The sequence below is a fragment of the Lontra canadensis genome, unplaced genomic scaffold (genome assembly GCF_010015895.1).
Source record: "Lontra canadensis isolate GAN:19392208 unplaced genomic scaffold, GSC_riverotter_1.0 scaffold1, whole genome shotgun sequence".
NCBI classification, from domain to species: domain Eukaryota; kingdom Metazoa; phylum Chordata; class Mammalia; order Carnivora; family Mustelidae; genus Lontra; species Lontra canadensis.
In genome coordinates this window covers 8,837,985-8,858,256 of record NW_022630995.1, presented here as the reverse complement: position 1 = coordinate 8,858,256, position 20,272 = coordinate 8,837,985, and the positions used below count along the sequence as shown (strand labels likewise).

At 36.6% G+C, this 20,272-nt stretch overlaps 1 protein-coding gene across 1 annotated transcript; it reads left to right on the top strand.

Annotated features, from left to right (window-relative positions):
- The first annotated feature begins 1,502 nt into the window (after positions 1 to 1,502).
- Positions 1,503 to 18,041, top strand: ALB (albumin). Its single transcript, XM_032842167.1, has 15 exons — positions 1,503 to 1,701; positions 2,596 to 2,653; positions 3,818 to 3,950; positions 5,471 to 5,682; positions 6,474 to 6,606; positions 7,115 to 7,212; positions 8,570 to 8,699; positions 9,613 to 9,827; positions 10,973 to 11,105; positions 12,282 to 12,379; positions 13,404 to 13,542; positions 14,119 to 14,342; positions 15,982 to 16,114; positions 16,741 to 16,807; positions 18,023 to 18,041. Exons 1-14 carry the CDS (start codon positions 1,623 to 1,625, stop codon positions 16,780 to 16,782), a joined length of 1,827 nt encoding a protein of 608 aa, XP_032698058.1. The 5' UTR covers positions 1,503 to 1,622; the 3' UTR covers positions 16,783 to 16,807; positions 18,023 to 18,041.
- Positions 18,042 to 20,272: the final 2,231 nt, after the last annotated feature.

Below are 20,272 nucleotides of genomic sequence, written 5' to 3'. Positions count from 1 at the left end.
CCTTGTGCTACTTAAGAAAACTTCATCTATATCTATCTATCTATCTATCTAATCTATCATCTATCACCTATTATCTCCTATCTTTTTTGTATCTATAGTCTCTTCTGTGTTTGAATTATTTAATTAGCACCCATACCTGAAAATGACATAAAATAAAATATGATCATGGAAAGTACATACCTTTCATCATGTGACTGAATAAAAAAAGTGATGCTTCTCTTCAGTATTTGTTAGTCTCTCTGCCTATATTTGCCATATGACATTTGACTGACAGTACTGACTGACTCAGTTACTTAATTAAGTGAATCGACTGTTTGAAAGTAATTGTTGTTTTGTGGTATCAGAGAAAGTCAATTTTCCTACTGGTTGAAATTTGTGGCTCCTTATCTTTAAAGCAGATAGAGTAGCTCTTCATAGGTAGAGATCATAATCTTCGGTGGGGAGAATAAGGGAAGCAGTTTGAAAAAAAATTTTTTTTGAAAATCGTCTTTGCTTTGTTTTCAGACATGATGTTAAATTTATTTTGAAATAAAAAGTAACATTAAAGAAAAACATGTGACTGTTTTTTTATTGAAAGGGAGAAAGGAAGGGGAATCAGGATTAGAAAGAATATGATACCCAGTAAAGGTTTAGGAGTCTTATAACCTCTGGAGGTGTAATCAAGTCTCAACCTGTCATACATATGTGTGTGTGTATATATATATATATTTTGTTTTCCAGTAGGCTCCATGTCCCGTGTGGAGCCCAATACGGTGCTTGAACTCACAATCCTGAGATCAAAATCTGACCTGAGATCAAGGGTTGGACACTTAACCAATTGAGTCACCCGGATGTTCCTATCCTATATACATTTTTATGGTAAAGATTGTCATTACTGTTATTGCATCCATTTTTTCCCCCATATCTCCTTAACTGAAAATTCCATGAGATATACCTCCATTACATCTAAGTATCTTACCAGAGGACCTGAATCACATGTGGGACACAGCCGGGATGGGAGTGTAGAACTTCTGAACATCCATTTTCATTGTTACTGTTCTTGTGGCTTTCTCTTAGTTTGCATTTGAGGAAACATCAGCTTTTTTTAGACAGAACAATTTTAGGAGAGTGAAAAAGACATGGAAGCCCTCATGTGTGTATGTGAATTTTTCATTATTTATTGACAAAAGCATACCTGGAGGTAATAATAGATTCAGTTCAGAGCTTAGCTCTTTTATTAAGTCTTATTTCCAAGCTAAGTCATTGGTTTGGTTAGAATTTTGCAAATATTAAAAACTAAAATGTCAAATGGTAAATCACAGCTAAAGAACACATGGTAATGAATAATAGGGACAAATCGTTTAAACTCTTATGTAAAATTTGATAAGATGTTTTACATAACTAATGAATTGACAAGGTCGTCTTGTGGAGAAAACAGTTCCAAATGGCAAACATACGCAACGGATTTAGTCAAACAAATTTTTTGGCAAGAATAATATGAATTTTGTAATCAGTCGGGGACCAATGAAATACAAAGATGAGTCTGGTTAATAATCTACAATTATTGGTTAAAGAAGTATATTAGTGTGAATTTCCCTCTGTTCCTCCTACCTTTTCTATCAACCCCACAAGCCTTTGGCACAATGAAGTGGGTAACTTTTATTTCCCTCCTCTTTCTCTTTAGCTCTGCTTATTCCAGGGGCGTGACTCGCCGAGAAGCACGTAAGAATTCTATTTTCCTATTGTTCAACTTTTACTGTATTTTCCTAGTAAGAGAAAATTTTAGAAAACTCTGCGTCTTTAAAGAAGCATTTTCCTTTAGCATACATTTCTAGATGATGATATTTTGTATCTGTGATCCCTCAGGAAGGTTTTTTTTTTTTTAAGATTTTATTGATTTATTTAAGAGGGACAGAGGGATTGAGAGAGAGAGAGAGAGCACCAGCGAGGGGACAGAGGGAGAGGGAGAAACAGACTCCCCACTGAGCAGCCTGGGACCATCATGACCTGAGCAGGTGGCAGAGACTTAACTGACTGAGTCATCCAGGTGCCCAGGAAGTTATCTTATTTATATATTTTTAACATCCTAGGTAAAAAAAAAAAAATGGTGAGAATTGTTTAGTAGCTGTAACTTCCTTCTGCACATGAAGGAACTTAGAGTGACAAACTTCGCAGAATATAGTTGATGTTAGAATTCATAGCTCCAATTCCCTAAGGCTGCACCTGGTTTATAAAAAAACAAAAACCTGTGTTGCTAATCTTATAAATAGAACTTGTATTTACGTTTTTCATTTTAGACTGTCCTTTCAGAAGCTGTTAATAGACAACGCAAGAACATTAGATCTTATCCAAGTTTGAATATAAAGCTATAAGTATTTAACAGTTTTAATGATTTTTCAAATAGTATCATCGGTGATTGAATAACTCGTCTGTTTTAATGCAGAAGAAGTAGTTCACCACCAATCCAAGATTTTCTGTAGGGATCCGAGGCCGGTACTTTGGAGCAAATGAATACCTAAGTCACATGGAGAGAAACACAAAAAGTAATATCATAACTAAGTTGTTTTCTTCAGAATGTAAGTAAGTCTGTTTTGTTTTTTCTTTTTTCCTCTCCAGAACAGAGTGAGATTGCTCATCGGTACAATGATTTGGGAGAAGAACATTTCAGAGGCCTGTAAGTTAAAAAAAATACTCAATAGTCAAATTTAATGTCCCTAATAGTGTTGGTTATTATTCTGAAGTTCTTATATTCCCCTGTCATCAGAGTCCATCTTCCAGAACCATCCTATCCAATAGAATTTTCTGCATTGATGGAAATATTCTACATCAGTGCTGTTCAATATGGCAGCCACTGGCCACACGTGGCTATTGAGCACTTTAAATGTGGCAAGTGCAGCTGAGGGTCAGAAATTAAAGTTGCATTTAATTTTGATTTATTTAAATCTATGCAGCCACATGTGGCTACTGGCCACTGTACTGGACAGTGTGGCTCCGGAACTCTTCCATAACCTGTGTGGTGAGAAATAATTTAATATATGTTTCCTTTTGCGGCTCACTTACTAAATTCCTTTACCTAGCAAATAGGTATGTGGTTTCTTGAGAACATTTTAATATTTTTAGATCTGGTACAAAATGAGAGAACAGTTTAGTTTTTAAAGGCCAATCTCATGGTACAGCCTGGTTAAGTGAGAGGTGTGTGTGGCTTTGGTTTTTTGGTTTTAAATAGTCAAAGGACCTATGTAATGTCCCTAGTCTTAATAATTAGATTTATTTAAAATACATTTCACTTGCCTGCTCTATGTTTGTACATCCCCTGACAGGCACACACATGTATTAAAACATGGTATAAATACATATCTGCTTTGCTCAGAAAGCCACATATGCCTGGTTAGGCTTCAGATAACAGTTGATGTGAATAGACTTTCTGGCTAATAGTGAGATGTATAAAATATAGAACATATACAGACACAGTTTGTTGTCCAGCAAGATATATAAAATATATATATATGTTATATATATAATATATAGATATATATAATATAAAGCAAGATACTTTATATTAACACTTCACCATGTTAGATTTTTCTTTTTTTTTTTTGAAAGATTTTATTTGTTTATTTTTTTGAGAGAGCAAGCAAGAGCAAGCAAGCGCACACCAGAACAAGCAGGGGGAGGGGTGAAGGGAGAAGGAGAAGCAGGCTTCCCGCTGAGTAGAGAGCCCCACACTGGGCTCCATCTTAGGACCTTGGGATCACGACCTGAGCTGAAGGCTGACGCTTAACTGACTGAGCCACCCATGTGCCCCATGCTACATTTTTATATTTGTCCTTTGTTTCAGGGTGCTGGTTGCCTTTTCTCAGTATCTCCAGCAGTGCCCATTTGAAGACCATGTGAAATTAGCAACAGAAGTGACTGAGTTTGCAAAAGGTTGTGCTGCTGACCAGTCAGGGGCCGATTGCGGCAAATCCCTTGTAAGTACATTTTGATTTTGAGTATTATTTCTTCTTCTTATAAGTAATCCTGATCATTTCAAAGGAAAAACAATGCCACTTTTGTTTCCTCAATTATTAATTTGTAAGCAACTCTCAGACGTGGGGATAGCCTTTGTTTCTTCTATGGCAGAGATGTTCCAGTTATACTCACAGTTTTAAAAACATTTCTTTATGAAGACCACGCACAACAAGTTACAGTGTATTTAAATGGACATTTGTGATTTGTAAAAGTCTCTTTTTAAAATCCCAGGTTTGATTTCTTTTCATTGAGGCTAACAGTGAGAGCATGGCTTTTACCTTCCGGAGACACTCATCTGATTTTTGTGTTGATTTTGTTTCTTAGGTAAAATAATAATACAGTGATATAGTCCTCATTTTAGGGATAGTTATATTTTTACATAGAATAAAAAATAGGCATTTATTCATTTTGAAGGACTTTGAACTTTTGGTATTTCCATGTAGGTGTTGAATTCAGGGAGAGGTTTACGTTTCTCTCACTACTCAACGTGTGTATACATGTCCAGGACAAGGCCAGTGTTTATCACTGAAATCTCTCCCCCTCTTTTTTTTTTTTTTTAAGATTTTATTTATTTATTTGATAGACAGAGACCACAAGTAGTCAGAGAGGCGGCAGGGAGAGAGGAGGAAGCAGGCTCCCTGTTGCACAGAGGGCCCAATGTGGGGCTCAATCCCAGGACCCTGGGATCATGACCTGAGCTGAAGGCAGAGGCTTTAACCCACTGAGCCACCCAGGTGCCCCATCTCTCCCTCTCTTATTTCTTTCTCTCTATTTATCTTTCTCTCCAGTTAGAATCAGTACTTTAACTCAATACGTTTAACACAAATTTATGGCTATAAATATGAATTTTTAAAAATGTATTTTTCAGAAAATTAATAAATTCTGTCTTCAGCAATATATTTTCCCTGAAGAGCCAATTACTTTCATAATAAAAAATTAATAGGGACAGAAAGAATACATTTAATGGAATGTGTTTTGAGGCAAATGTTTCTAGAATAAAAAAGATCTACATTTTACATAATAATATACAGTAAATTGTGTTACTCCTCAGTTTTTGAATAGTATCTACTTAAAAGTTGGACCTTTCAGAAAGGAGCAGATCAAATGAGAAACTATCTGAATACTTTCTTCCCTGCTGTGAATTCACTTGTTACTTAGAGGATTATTTTCCCTTGATTTTTTTTTTTTTTTAATCAGCTCTCCTAACCTGTAGCATTATGTAGAAATAAGCGCCATGTTCATTCTTTTGTGTTGCCCTTCTGCCCTACCCACACTAAGTAGTCCCGTGATGGTCAATTCTTACAAAAGTCCCATACCTGGTCAAATCAAGGGAAACTCTCTAACCCTGAGAAAAAAGTATATGTGTACATGATTTCCTAACCAAGGTTTACCCATACTTTCAATTTTTTTATACTGTTCTTTGGGTACAAAGAAAATAAAATATCTCCCAGTGACCTGAAGCCTGCTCTCTTCCACCTAGCACACTCTCTTTGGAGACAAACTGTGTACAGTTGCTTCTCTTCGGGAAAAGTATGGCGAGCTGGCTGACTGCTGTGAGAAACAGGAGCCTGAGAGAAATGAGTGCTTCCTGACCCACAAAGATGATAACCCGGGCTTCCCTCTGCTGGTGACCCCAGACCCTGAGGTCATGTGCACTGCCTTTCAGGAAAATGAACAGAAGTTTCTGGGAAAGTAAGTCATCTGATTTTTATGTTTCAAAATGAAAAATTATGAAACAAGTGTATGACTTATAGCTGTTAGTAGAGTAAAAAATATTCTTTTTTAAAAAAATATTTCATTTATTTATTTGACAGACAGAGATCACAATAGGCAGAGAGGCAGGCAGAGAGAGGAGGAAGCAGGCTCCCTGCTGAGCAGAGAGCCCGATGCGGGGCTCGATCCCAGGATCCTGGGATCATGGCCCGAGCTGAAGGCAGAGGCTTTAACCCACTGAACCACCCAGGCGCCCCGTAAAAAATATTCTTGACGTTAACGCTTCGAAGCTTTTATTCTAATGACAATTTTCAAAGCAGTAAGATCTGATACTACAAAATTATCCAGGATGAAAAAAATGGGATCAAAGAGATTTTAGAGTTCATTGAAATAGGACGTGATATGTAAAAAACAAAACAAAACAAAAAATGGACAGATTGGCCTGTGATAAAATATTATGAAGATACATATTTAGTTATTCTCAGAATTGATTTCATTTTGGTCAAAAACATTCCATCACCAAAGTTTAACTATTTTACACCGATGTGTGTGTATATATGTGTACATATATATAAAACATATATATGTCTGTACATAATTTATATATAGAAGTTCAACCTTTCACTGACTTTCAGAATGACAAAGGCAAGGTCGTCATGTACATATTGAGATTAACTGGTAAATTAGATGAGAATGTTGATTACAGTTGTCCCCATACCACTGTTTGCTATAGAAACATGACTGCCCATTTTTCTTTTTTGAAAATGTAGATACCTGTATGAAGTTGCCAGAAGACATCCTTACTTTTATGCCCCAGAACTCCTTTACTATGCTCAACAATATAAAGGAGTTTTTGCAGAATGTTGCCAAGCTGCTGATAAGGCCGCCTGCCTGGCACCCAAGGTATTGTCTAGAGGAATGGGAGGACCAATTCACATCAAACCTCAGACTTTGAGCATCTCGTGGCTAGATTTAGGGAATTTGTGTCTCTGAGACAAACTCCTTTACATGGTCAAAAAAGCATTCCTCCCTATTCTAGGGAGTTTAGTGATGTTGTGAGATTTGGTGGAGGAGGGATTGAGATAAATTATATGCAAAACTGAGAACTCAGCAAAGCTATATTTTTTGGGATATTAGTGGACTCTGTCTTCCACATTTCCTGTCAGCGCCCTTTTCCTTGGTGATGTCTCTATTCTGGTTCTTAACCACCTAGAGTTTTCCACTAGGACCAGACTGATTTTGCTCTCCCTGCATAGCAAAATAATTATTTGCTAATAGTGGGTGCTTGGGAATTTAGGTGTAAATTATCTCTTTAAATTTTAATTCGGCACAGTCTTATCTGAACTTATGAAGGAGTGCTTTGCATAGAACTTTCCTTTTCTAATTTTTCCCAAATCATTTCTTTTTGCAGATTGAGGCCTTGAGGGAAAAAGTACTGGTTTCATCTGCCAGAGAAAGATTCAAGTGTGCCAGCCTCCAGAAATTCGGAGATAGAGCCTTCAAAGCATGGTATTTTAAACTTAGTTTGAATCTTTATAATGATGTAAGTGGTTATGGTTCAGTTGACAAAAATGTACACTTATATGGCATTTTATGGAGGTACTTTCACATACATCTTCCTGGTTGTTTAAAATGTAAAAATTTGACAGTGGTGAAAATCAGAGCATCAGTGACAATTCCTCATTATTTTTTATCACATTTTTCTAGGTAGTCACAGAATTTAGGAAGTATCTTTTTTTGTCCTTCTAAGACAATATTTAAATTCCACTTATTTAGAAAGACTAGGGACCTTATTCTAATGATCCACTCTTTCTATAGAGCAGTTGTCAGGGTCTTCTACTTAATTTTATTCCCCCAAACAGCACCAATTATCTGGAAATGTTTTTCCTTTTATGTTCTGGTAATTAATTTAGCCATCAGGGTTCTCATTTTCTCATAGCTCTAGCTCTGTTGTTAATCCCTTGGTTTTGTCTGGGTCTCTGTTTTTATATTCCTTCACTGGTTCTAGGAGTGTCCTTCAATTTCTAAGCCAAGAGAAATCCCCTTCCCCATCCCTCACTTGCTAGTCAACAAGGAATCAACAGCAACAAGAGATAAAATGAAAATAGCAGACATTCTACAAGCTCTCTAGAAACCATTGTTTGACCTATCTTTGCCGGCCATCCCTACCCCCATGCCACCAAGATCAACTAACTAAATCAGTAAACAAAACACCCCCAACATGAAATGAAATGCAGTTGAACAGGCTGTGATTGGTTTGGGGGAAGAAGAAACTTCGATCCGATGGAGGAAATGTTGACATGACTTGGGAAATCATGTGGATATTAGCTTTTTCCCTGTTGGCGGGAAGCTTAGATTCCTCACTGGATCAATGTCTTGGTTCCAGTTTATAAAATGGTTTCATATGGATTGACTGATTTAGTCCTCACCTCAGTCCTTCAGTGTAGCATGCTGTCATGACCGTGGAGAGGCTGAGGTTCAGAGAGGCTACGTAACTTGCCTAGTGTCCCACTGCTAATGAGTGACACAATCACATCTAGAAGTCAAGTCTGGGCTTCAAACCGGATGGCTCTCCACATGTTGCTCCTTCTAGAATCTCTCTTTGATTTCCGCTTTCATGAATTGCAGGACTTTTATCCACCGCACACACCCTTACAATAGCTAATTATGACCTAAGGAGATATTTTGCTCTCAGATAACCATGTGGTTCAGAACTAGCATTAAAATAAGAACAAATGGATTTTACAAATTATACCTATATGTTATTTTATCCTGAATTTTCTTGTTTTGAGTAGTATTTTCCTAATGCTTTGACATAAACTATTGCATGTGAATCATGTTTTCACAAGGGGAATTTTCTTTTTAGGTCAGTAGCTCGCCTGAGCCAGAAATTCCCCAAAGCTGAGTTTGCAGAGGTTTCCAAATTGGTGACAGATCTTACCAAAGTCCACAAGGAATGCTGCCATGGTGACCTTCTTGAATGTGCAGATGACAGGGTAAAGAATCCACAGTATGCTCTGTTAGTAACTTACACACTTCAGCTGGTAGGATGAATTTGCTTAGTATTATCCTTGAAGCCGACAGTGGGTTGAGATTGTTTTCTATGTCTAATCTACTCAATTCTTTCCTTGCCTTGTGGTACTTTTTTTTTTTTTTTAACCTGGCTATCCCACTCACTAAATGATCTGACAAACACATTCACTAATTTGTAACCCTTTCAGTCATATTGTGAGGACACAGGCTTACACTGACAGCACCTACTAAGGGAGATTTCTAAGCAGACATTTTTGGGAGGTGGGTGGAGTTGGAGAAGAGCTACTACCTAAAGAGATCTTTGGAAATTATGTAGTTTCCCTCCTTTTTATTCTCTCTCAGTTAACCATCTGTGTTAACTATACACATATTTAGCATGATATCACTTTTTTCCAAACTTAAAAATATGACCAAATACCAGCATCTTAATCTCTCAGAATACTTTCTGGAAAATTTAAGACAAAAATGTTACATGCGTAAGTAGGGCCCGTGACTATGGGCCTTTGACTAATTTTTCAAAGATCTCTCACATTTTATTTAGTTATTTGGTTTCAAAATGTGTGAGGGGACTATTTGGAAAAATAGTACTGAGTTTTAATTTAGAACCTTAAATGACTTGACAGTCAAAATATAAAACTAATAATAACTGAGATGGCTCCCTGTTACTGACCAGTCTTTTGTAATTAATTGACAATATTTTAGTAGTTCTGAGTCCCTAGTCTTAGGAACATGAACTGAAAGTATTTATAGAAGTCATGTTGGTATATGTATGGTCTTAGAACACAGTAAACATGTTTTGCCAACATAATAAATATCTGGGGAGAAAGTGCAGTATTGTCCATTTACATTGAAAAATTTTTATCGACTTGCTTATAGGCGGATCTGGCCAAGTACATGTGTGAAAATCAGGATTCAATCTCCACTAAACTGAAGGAATGCTGCGATAAGCCTGTGTTGGAAAAATCCCAGTGCCTTGCAGAGGTGGAAAGAGATGAGTTGCCTGGTGACCTGGCCCCATTAGCTGCTGATTTTGTTGAAGATAAGGAGGTTTGCAAAAACTATCAGGAGGCAAAAGATGTGTTCCTGGGCACGTAAGTGGATAAGGAATAATCCTTCCGTACTTTTTAGATGGTCTCGGGATTTGGAAAGATAAACTAGGCTTTTCTTTGACATTGCTACAATTTCCATGTTGTCTACAATGCTTCTTTATCTTTCCCTCTCCTAGCTTTTAAATTTCGAGGGAAAATTGATTAGTTTAAAAAATTATTATAGATTAATACATGCTTATGGAAAAAAGTCAGTAGAGAAGAGAATAGAGCAGTTTCTATCTTTATTCTGACCCCATTCATTTTCTGGGATATTTCTGGGAATACTCTAGAAACATTTTTATATACATTAATTATGAACATATTATTTATTTATTTAATCATTCAAAGAGTATTTCTTGAACTTACTATAATAGATATGTGTGAATATATGTGGTACATCTTTACATCACTGTATTTCTGTATCTATCTATCTACCTGCCATTTATCTATCTATATAAGGAAGTATATAAGAGGAATTGTGTGGTCTGCTACCACGTGTTTTATATTTGGTTGAACAGACCATGAGTACAGTAGCATGGCAGGGCAGCATGAAATTAAGTGACAAAATAAATGATTATATGTAATCAGTAAGTGTGGTGGTAAACTTTGCATTCTTATTGTTGGATTATAATAGTGTAATGTTGCTATATATTTCACAAAATCGTGTACCCTTCAAGATTTCACTCCTATAAAGAGGAAAAAAAATTCCAGAATACATCTCTATTTATCAGAACCCTTTTGAGGTATAGTCCAAGTTATAAAAAATATACATAATAATATCAGGTGTCACTCATCAAACATTTAGTTTGTGCCACACAGCGTGTACTTTACAAAGATCATGCCATGTATTTCCTGCAAACCATCTTATGAGATAGGTACTATTATTATCCACGTGCTACGGAGAAGGCAACTAAGGCTGTGATGGTTTTAATAAGTTGCTTAAGGTGATATGGCAAACTAAATGGCACAGGCAGGATTTGAACGCAGGTAGCTTTAATTCTGAACTTCAACCCCTTAGCCACTAAGCTTCCCTGCATGGGGTCTAGTCAAATTCAGACCTTTGGGATAGGAGTCACTCTTGAGGTGAGTTATGTGATCTTTCTTGCTCATTTGCCCAATGAAATCTATTTTATTTTCATCTGAACTAGGTTTCTGTATGAATATTCAAGAAGGCATCCTGAGTACTCTGTCTCTTTGCTGTTGAGACTTGCCAAGGAATATGAAGCCACTCTGGAGAAGTGTTGTGCCACCGATGATCCTCCTAGCTGCTATGGCAAAGTGGTAGGTTCCTTAGTGGGAAACAGTGTAGCGCTCCCGCTCATGATCCTTAATAATGAGAAAGAGAAGTAATCCAAGCATGTGAATTGCTACATAGTGCAATTTAGATCTTTTCTTGACATGATTTCAATCCTGTGATTTTAAACCTTACAGGAAAAATAGCTCTAAATAGAATGGTTAGTAAGACCTAGAAGAGCCAAGAAAGGAAAGATCTGAAGGGAGCAATCTCTAATTTCACGAATCTTGACCATTCTTTTTCTTTTATTTATGCTCCTGAGGACAAAATAAGATAAATTGAATTGTAAATTAAGAGACTTAGCTTAAATATAAAGTTAACCAGATCCCAAGATTTATCAAATATCAAGAATTAGCATCTTAAGGACGATTATGAAATCTATTCATTTAGAATATTTTCAGATCTGGGGGGGAAAGTGTAGAAATTGCTTTACAAGATATGAAGCAAGGAAGGGAAACCTTGAGGATTTTGCCATATTTAGCTATGCTTTAAGAGGATTTTAACATGTTTAAGCTATTTAACACTCCCGGCATATATAGTGGTTTCCAAACTTTAGAATCACAGGAAAGTTATTCTTTCCTCTATCCAGAACTTACTATACACCGGGCACCATACTGGAGCCTATGACCAAGGTAAAATCTCTTATCTCAGGGAACTCAGAATCCAACTGGAGAGCTGGCTTAATTATAATGATATAGCCATAGTTATCATTTACTAAGCTTTTATTACCTACCAGGCACTGTTTTAGTTTCATTAACTCAAATGGTTTGTAGAACAATTCTAAAGGTGAATACCATATTTATCCCCATTTTCTTTCTTTATTTTCCCTTTTCTCCTTTCTTTTTTGTTAATTCTCATTTTAACAGTGAGGGTTCTGAAGCTTAGAAATATGGGAGGTGTAATTACACAATTAGAAAGTGAGTCGGATGGCCCGGCTCGAACACCAGCAGTCACAATCCAGAGCCTGAGTAGTCTTAATCTCTTATACTATACACCCTTGCCAAATAAACAGTTTGGACATATTGTGATAGATTTGACATCAAAGATCTAATTACATGGCTTTGGGCAGAAGGAGGAAGGATCTCATTCTGCCTGGAGTCGTGAAAAAGAACCTGTGTGGTGCTCAGGTGGAATTCTGTTGACACAATTCTTTTCTCTTTCAGCTTGATGAATTTAAACCTCTTGTGGAAGAGCCTCAGAATTTAGTCAAAGTAAACTGTGAACTTTTTGAAAAAGTTGGAGAGTATGGCTTCCAAAATGCGTAAGTATTTTTGTTTGCCAGTTGATTTTTTTTTCTTGATCAAGTTGTAATTATTTAAGACTTAATATATATACCACCTATCATGGAAATTTTAATCACAAAAATACATTATATACTTCTAATCTCTCTCCATCAAGAAAGATTAGAGAAGGAGAGATAAAATGATTAATGGGAAGGAGAGGCCTATATTTGACTGCAGTTTAAAACACTGGCCTCTTGAGATTGAAAAGGAAAATAGCAAATCATGGAATGTAGGAAACGAGGATGCCCCTTGAAGGTTAAGGAATAGCTTATGGGCAAACAAAATGTAGCAATGCTTTACAAAGGAGGAAGTGGTAGGCTTTAAATAATAGTAGCTCAAGAAGTAATATATAAGCTGATGGACTAATGTCCTGATCCACATAGAGCCTTATCTGTGGAGGTAAAGATAAGAGACACATCAATTCAGTCGATATTTACTGTTTGGTTTACATATGTTAGCACCCTTCCGACTATGGGTGCTAGGCATAACAACAGTGAACCAGATAGCATCTCTTCCCTTGAGGAGATTGTAGCCATACGTGACTTTCGGTGGTGATTGGAATTCTTAGTAAGTGATTATTATGTGCTGGGTCCCATGCCAGGTTGATTGCATACTTTATTTTAATTTAATACTTGCACCATCCTTATGAGTCAGATATAACTTTTCCCATTTTATAGATGAGAAAACTTATACCTACCTTTCAAATTTAGCAGGGTGCTGATATATATTAAGACCCCAGTAGGTTTTATGGAAAGAAAGAAGCAATAAATAAATATATTATTATAATAAGTTACTTTCTTAGAATGATACAGCACAGGTGGAAACAAAGATAAGCTTAACTACTTACTCAGGACAAGGTCTTCCCCTATACTATTCAACCAACCTGGAGACAAAGGTGATTTTATGGATGGATAATTATTTTAGTTAATTTTGGCTAAGTGTTCTCTGCTTGACCTGCTATGTTAGAGAAAACATGAAAACATGTGAGCGATTTTGTTCCAGGCTCTTAGTTCGTTACACCAAGAAACTCCCCCAGGTGTCAACTCCAACTCTTGTGGAGGTCTCAAGAAAACTAGGAAAAGTGGGCACCAGGTGTTGTACCAAACCCGAAACGGAAAGAATGTCCTGTGCTGAAGATTATGTAAGTCTTTCAAGTATAATAAGTTAGTAATGATGAATTTTTGCCTTTAGATATGGACAAAGCTAACTTTCAGAAACAGGGGTGAACTAACATGTGGGCGTGTACACATGCATGTGTGTGTATTTGGTAATGGCACCCAGGACTTGGTCACCCCTATTGTCCTGAATGAAGATTTGTACAGGATCCCCAAAATGATAAATTGACCAAAATTCCATGAGTTTTCAATGTTTCATCCTGGAACTTAAAAAACTTTCATATTCTTTGGGGTCTCTTAAAAATGTGTGTCTGTATAAGACTGTTTCCTTCCCACTCCTGTACATATCTGAGGACTCACATCAAATTATTTAAATCAATTATTTTCTCAAGTGAATTATTAAAATGTAGACATAAAGAGAACATTCTTTAAAAAGTCCCTCATTATCTGTAGTTCTAAAGTGAAACAAAATCACTTCCTCCAATCAACCTTGGATTCAATGTTGCTAGGTAAATATAATACGTCTTTGGTCCGTTGGAAAGTAAAAGGAAAACTATTACTATTTTTCTTTTGAATGTCTGCTCTCCCGCACTGTCCTTTAGCTGTCCGTGGTCCTGAACCGGTTGTGCGTGTTGCACGAGAAGACCCCAGTGAGCGAGAGAGTCACCAAATGCTGCACGGAGTCCTTGGTGAACAGACGACCATGCTTTTCTGCTCTGGCAGTCGATGAGACATATGTTCCCAAAGACTTTAATGCTGAAACATTCACCTTCCATGCAGATTTATGCACACTTCCCGAGGCTGAGAAACAAGTGAAGAAACAATCGTGAGTAGTATTTCATTACTGTAAGCATGTAGAGTCTTGAGAGTGAGAATTGTACATTGAAATGTGTAACTTTTTCTGAAGTAGTGATTATATTTTTTGGAAAATAGTATTTAAGTATTGATCTTAGTAAGCTGATAAAAATGTCAAGAATAAAATGGATAGCTTTTTGTTTTCTTAGCAATAAACCTCTATATTGGAATCTTCCCTACAAATCATTCAGAATAGACTTGTGAATAAAAGCTAGAGTGGAATAAGGTCTTAAGAAAAGTCCAACAGAAAAAGAGGAACAATTAACTGATGGATTTGTGCAAATGTCAAATTAGTTAGTAGAAGTCATAGGAGAATATATTTCTAGGCATGAATAGTTATTTTAAGTTTGCTCTATGGCAACCCACAGACAAGGCAAATCCTCAACATATAACTTTTGAGAATGCAAGTTGAATGAAAAACATCTAGAAAAATGAGTTTGGAGGCTGTACACCCTATTGCTGTCAATAGGGGTTAGAAGTGCATGAAATTTAGCACCATATGTTATCATCTTGGGTGTTCTAATCATAGCCATAGACTTATGAGTAATATTGCAAAACCCTTTTCTCTCTAGCACTATTCTATCTCTGTGGATGTCAAGGAACTAGAACCACCAGCTCACATAAGTTTAGATGATTTTATTACCTATGGCCTTCCCAGTATTAACTAAATGGGGTAAATTTCATGGACCACATATAAAGACTTTCAGATTAGAAACTTTTAAATGGAGTCTAACAAGATAATTACGCTTTTTTTTAACATCTTAATTTAATTATATTTTTTCAGTGTTCCAAGATTCATTGTTTATGCACCACACCCAGTGCTCCACACAGTACATGCCCTCCTTAATACCCACCAGCAGGCTCACCCATCCTCTCAACCTTCTCCCTTCCAAAACCCTCAGTTTGTTTCTCAGAGTCCACAGTCTCTAATGGTTTGTCTGCCCCTCCGATTTCTTTTAAGAATCAGCTTTAGCTCTTAAATCACTAGAAAATTCAATTCACTATGGTATAAATTTTTTTTCTTTTTAATATAGTATAACTTCTAAAATCTGAATAATGTATAAATGCAATGACAAATCCTTCCTAGGGACTTACTTACAAGAGATCTATTGACTTATTGAGATTTATTGATATTACATATGTCAAACAGTTTACATTGATTATCTCATTTGATCCTTCCACCAACCCTATGAAGATGGCTTTTATTCTCCTCATTAAGCAAATGAGAATATTAAATCTTATAGTGGTAAGCCTGGACCTCAAACTCAGAGTTGCCTGGCTCTAAGACTTATAAACTTAATAATACAACTGTCTTTCCCATCTCCATTTTTCTCTTTCCCTTTTTAAAAAAATCGATGCATATTTGACACACAATGTTACATTATTTTCAGGTGTACAACATAGCGACTTGACAAGCCTGTACATTATGTTGTGCCCTCCATAAGTGTAGATACTGTCTGCCACCATACAGTGTTACTACAGTACCATTGACACTATTCCCTACACTGTGCCTTTTAATCCTGCGATTTACTCATTCCATGTCTTTCTTTATGTAAGTCAACTTTTTCCCTGATTTTTATTGCTGTTGTTTTGTTTTCATTCAAATACAGTGCACTTGTTGAGCTGTTGAAACACAAACCCAAGGCAACTGATGAACAACTGAAAACTGTTATGGGGGATTTTGGAGCCTTTGTGGACAAGTGCTGTGCAGCTGAAAACAAAGAAGGCTGCTTTGCTGAGGAGGTACTGGACTCTCTTGGGGGCAATATGGCTAATTTCCTTTCTTGTTGCATTTGATCTGGCCACAGCTTAGGGGTTTATATATCCGAACGACACAGTACATTCAGGACCAGAATCTTATTCCAGTTATGCAGAGAATTACACAATTATCTGACAAAATTACTTAAAGGTCTCTCATTTTTTATCTCCTATTGCACTGGTACATATCAGTAAATGTTCCAGTACTTGTTCTTTTTCCAAGGTTGTGATGTTCATGAATATAGATAGAAATATTTGTAAGGCTCCAGTCTTTGAAACAAAATATTAATGTATTGAAACAGGTTCTTGAAAAGTGCTGGTTTGTGATTGGGTTTAATCTGAGTTTGATGTTATAGCTTAATGGAGGAAATTTATTTCAATGTCTGAATCATTTAATATTTCCCCTCTGACTTGAGGGTGATGTTTTTATTCCTTTGGGAACAATGGATGTCAGTAACCTTCCTTGTAGAAATTCTGGTACTAAACTAGAATTAAAGAATGGGATTTATGTAAAATTAGTTTGTAATCACAAGTGGCTGTATAAATGTTAACTTTTTATCATAATAGTGATGCTTACACTTTCCCCAAATCTGTCATTTCTCTGTATTCAGGGTCCAAAACTTGTTGCTGCCGCTCAAGCTGCCTTAGCCTAAAAGAACATCATCACAAACATCTCAGGTAACTATACTTTGAATTTTTATTTTAAAAAAGTAATTATATAAAAAAAGTAATTATAATAGTTGCTATTAAAATGGCAAATATTGACAACCATTTGTCAAGAGCCCCATAGACCAGTACCAGTCATGTCTAAGACCTTTATATATACTAACTTATTTAATTCTCAGAATAGTTGCCTAAATTAAGTGTCATTATTTTTCCCATTTTTCAGATGAGAAAATGAAGGCACAGATAGACCTGGGTTCCATAATTTACAAGGACAACCCAGCTCTTGAGAGGTGGAGCCACAGTTCAAAATTCAAACCAAAGCTTGAGAGTTAGCCAGTGTCCCGTTCTGACCTAATGGGACACAGTAGACAGAACCATTCAACTGAGCAGTGGTTTGCAGTGGGCATTTTAGGTATCAGGCTGGACCATATGAAAGTGCATTTTTTAAGGTAAAAAACAGTTGAATGGTTCAATCTAACAGTCCAGTAGAAGACTAAATTCATTGAAGAGTATAACAGACCTACCTTATGTGAACTTGCACTTTATAGTGAATAACTTGCTACTAAGGCCCACTTTAAAATTTAAATGTTTGAATATAAACATATTTCACCCATTTTGGTTGTCATATTTTGGGGGAAATTAAAAAAGAGAGTATCAATTCTCTTTTTTAAAGCAGATTGTCCAATTATTTTCTAGCATGAATTATTTTCATATTTTCTAAACTGACATGAGGTCTGTCCCCACTGTGAGGTTTTCACTTGCTCTTTGCCCACCTGGTAATACCTACAGATCATGCATTCAAGTGAGGAAGCAACTTTCTATGTCCTGTGAGTTGATCTTTTCAAGACGTGAATTTGTTTTCATCCTAAATGGCAAGAGTTTCTTCTGAAAAGTCTAACTTTGAGAAAACACTTGTTTTGATGGTAATTAATTTAGGTAAGAAGTAGGTGTTAATCAAGTGACTCTGAGAAGTGATGATGAAAAGCTTGGGACTTTGAAGCCTGAGGAGATGATGACACCAGTGATGAAGGGAGGACTTTACAATATTATTAGTGTGTCCTCTCCCCTAACCCAAGAGAAGAATTCAGAGTCCAGGACAGGCTGAATGATTTTCTTTAGTGGAAATTGCAGGAAGACAATCCAAGCAATTCAACATTCATTTGAATAGATTTCAAAAACTCATACTGTTTTGCAAACAGTACTTATATTTGTCTTTTTGTCTTTCAGTCTGCCCTGAGAATAAGAGGAAGAAAGAGAATTGAAGACCTAGAGCTTACTCATCTGTTTTTCTTTTCTGTTGGTGTAAAACCAACCCTTTGACTAAAGAACACAAATTTCTTTAAACATTTTTGCCCCTCTTCTCTGTGCCGTAATTAATAAAAAAATGAAAAGAATCTGATGTTGTTGTCTAGGACTGTTATTTTTCACAGATGTATTGCCATCCTGAAAATTTTGTAGGTTCTGTGAATATCCCACTGTTCTTTCTTTTCCCACTTCTGTCTAGTTCTTTAGGGGCTGATTAAAAAACATTAATAATCTTCTGAGTTATGGATCATAAGCATTCAAAGGAATATTTTAACATTATGATCATTCTGAATAAAAGGATGTAAACTCGTATAGGCTTTTTTTTTTTTTTACTACTAAGACTAAGAAATGTGAGGGACAAAGAGGATAGAGATGATTATAAGGATGGTTAATTGAACTAGGGAGAAAAACTGAGCCTCAAAAAAAAGTGAATCAGTCTAGGATGACAATACTTGAACAGTTTAAGAAGTTTAAGCAGTTTGGAGAAGCATTGTTGGGGGGGGATCAGGAGATCTAGACAAAAGTACAATAAAGAGTGAGCAAGATATCTAGGATTGAGGGAGTGCAAGAGTTGGAAGATAAAATGTTCTTGTAAGAGATGAGATGTTACACCCAAAACTGAGCCTTTTGTCCCTGACCCTAGAGGTAAACACTGATATCAGACAATTATCTATGAATTTACATACCTAAAGTTATTTATAGCCTCATTAATTCATGTACTTCAGAAATTTTTATAGCACTGGTTTCATATGTACTTGCCATCCACAACCTCCTTATTTTTCCCTAATAATGATGTTTATAGTTTCATCTTAAGTATGAAAAAAAAAGTCTCCTTCCATTTCTGGAATATTGTATCCCACAGCCCTCCAGCTCCTAACCCTACCCATTCTACCCACTACCTACTTTGACCTCACCACTGACAATATCAAATACTTTTCCACATTGGATGCAATCATCACAAAGTGGGGAGAGAGGCCAGAAGGGGAGAAGTGGAGATGGTAGGCACTAGCTTGTCTAAGACTCTGGAGACAGATCTAGAAAATTTTGAAAAAGATGCTTTCCCAGAACTGGACCCACAAGGACCAAGTCTGCATGACCTCTCTGGGGGTTATTGTCACTCAGCAAGCGAAGGAGGACTTAAAACTTTTGGACAAAGTTGCTCCAAAACATGGAACTCCCGGAATTCAGTTTCCCTGCTTCCTGGGGGTTCAGATTCCCCTGGGGAGCTCAGACGTTTGAGTCTGAGTGGTCCAGGAGCCCAAGGCCTGCTTACATCTGACAAGGCAGCCTGGCAAGCACATTATTCTGGCTGGGTGGCTGTTGCAGTGTGCCTTTGCTGCACAGTGCAAACATTTGGGCCACCAGAATGGTGCAGACACACTGATGTGTGTGTTTATGTGTGTGTGTGTGTGTGTGTGTATGAGAGAGAGAGAGAGAAATGGTATTCTCTTCCTTTCATATGAGGGAGCACATGCTATTCATATGATTTATTGCCAGGGATGTTAGGATTGAGCACTTTGTTAAGGTAGTGTTTGCCAAGTTTTTCCAGTCTAAAGTTACTATTTTTCCCTTTCCATACGCTATTTTTGAAAGTCCTTCTCTAAATCTGGCCTACACTCAAACTGAGGGAGGGAGAGGATGAAGCTCCTAGAAGGGGGACTGTTGACATGTATTAACTAGAATTCTTCTTTACTCCATTTATTTATTAATTCACTTTATATGAGTATGAATTTGTGTATGTTTACTTTGTACTGTAGGTTATAATTCAGTGCTACATTATGTGTTTTGTTGCTCAAATTATTTCAGCTTTGGCCTTTGTGAGTCCTTTCAGTTTAGCTTCTGTGTCCCTCTGACCTGCCCCCCAAACTTGGTTTTTTGAGCACTTCTTTACTTTCTGGCATTTTGAGATGCTTCAGGCTCATCTTGTTATTTTCCCTTTCCCAGACCCGGAAACAGCCATTTCTTCAAGGAGCATTAGTTCTATTGAATAGATAATGGTATTTAAACAATAATCTGAGCACTGGTTGCACATGTTAACGTGGTCTCACTGCTTCTAGACTTTTTCATGGAAGAGAGCTAAGAAATATGGGTTTGTGTACTAACCCCTGTACACACGTATACCTGTAGTTATTCTGTATTATCTATCATCTATCTATCTATCTATCTATCTAT

Coding starts and splice junctions, on each gene's coding strand:
- ALB (XM_032842167.1), top strand. CDS start 1,623: ATGAAGTGGGTAACTTTTATTTCCCTCCTCTTTCTCTTTAGCTCTGCT. Junction 6,607..7,114: donor CCGCCTGCCTGGCACCCAAG/GTATTGTCTAGA, acceptor TTCTTTTTGCAG/ATTGAGGCCTTGAGGGAAAA. Junction 9,828..10,972: donor AAAGATGTGTTCCTGGGCAC/GTAAGTGGATAA, acceptor CATCTGAACTAG/GTTTCTGTATGAATATTCAA.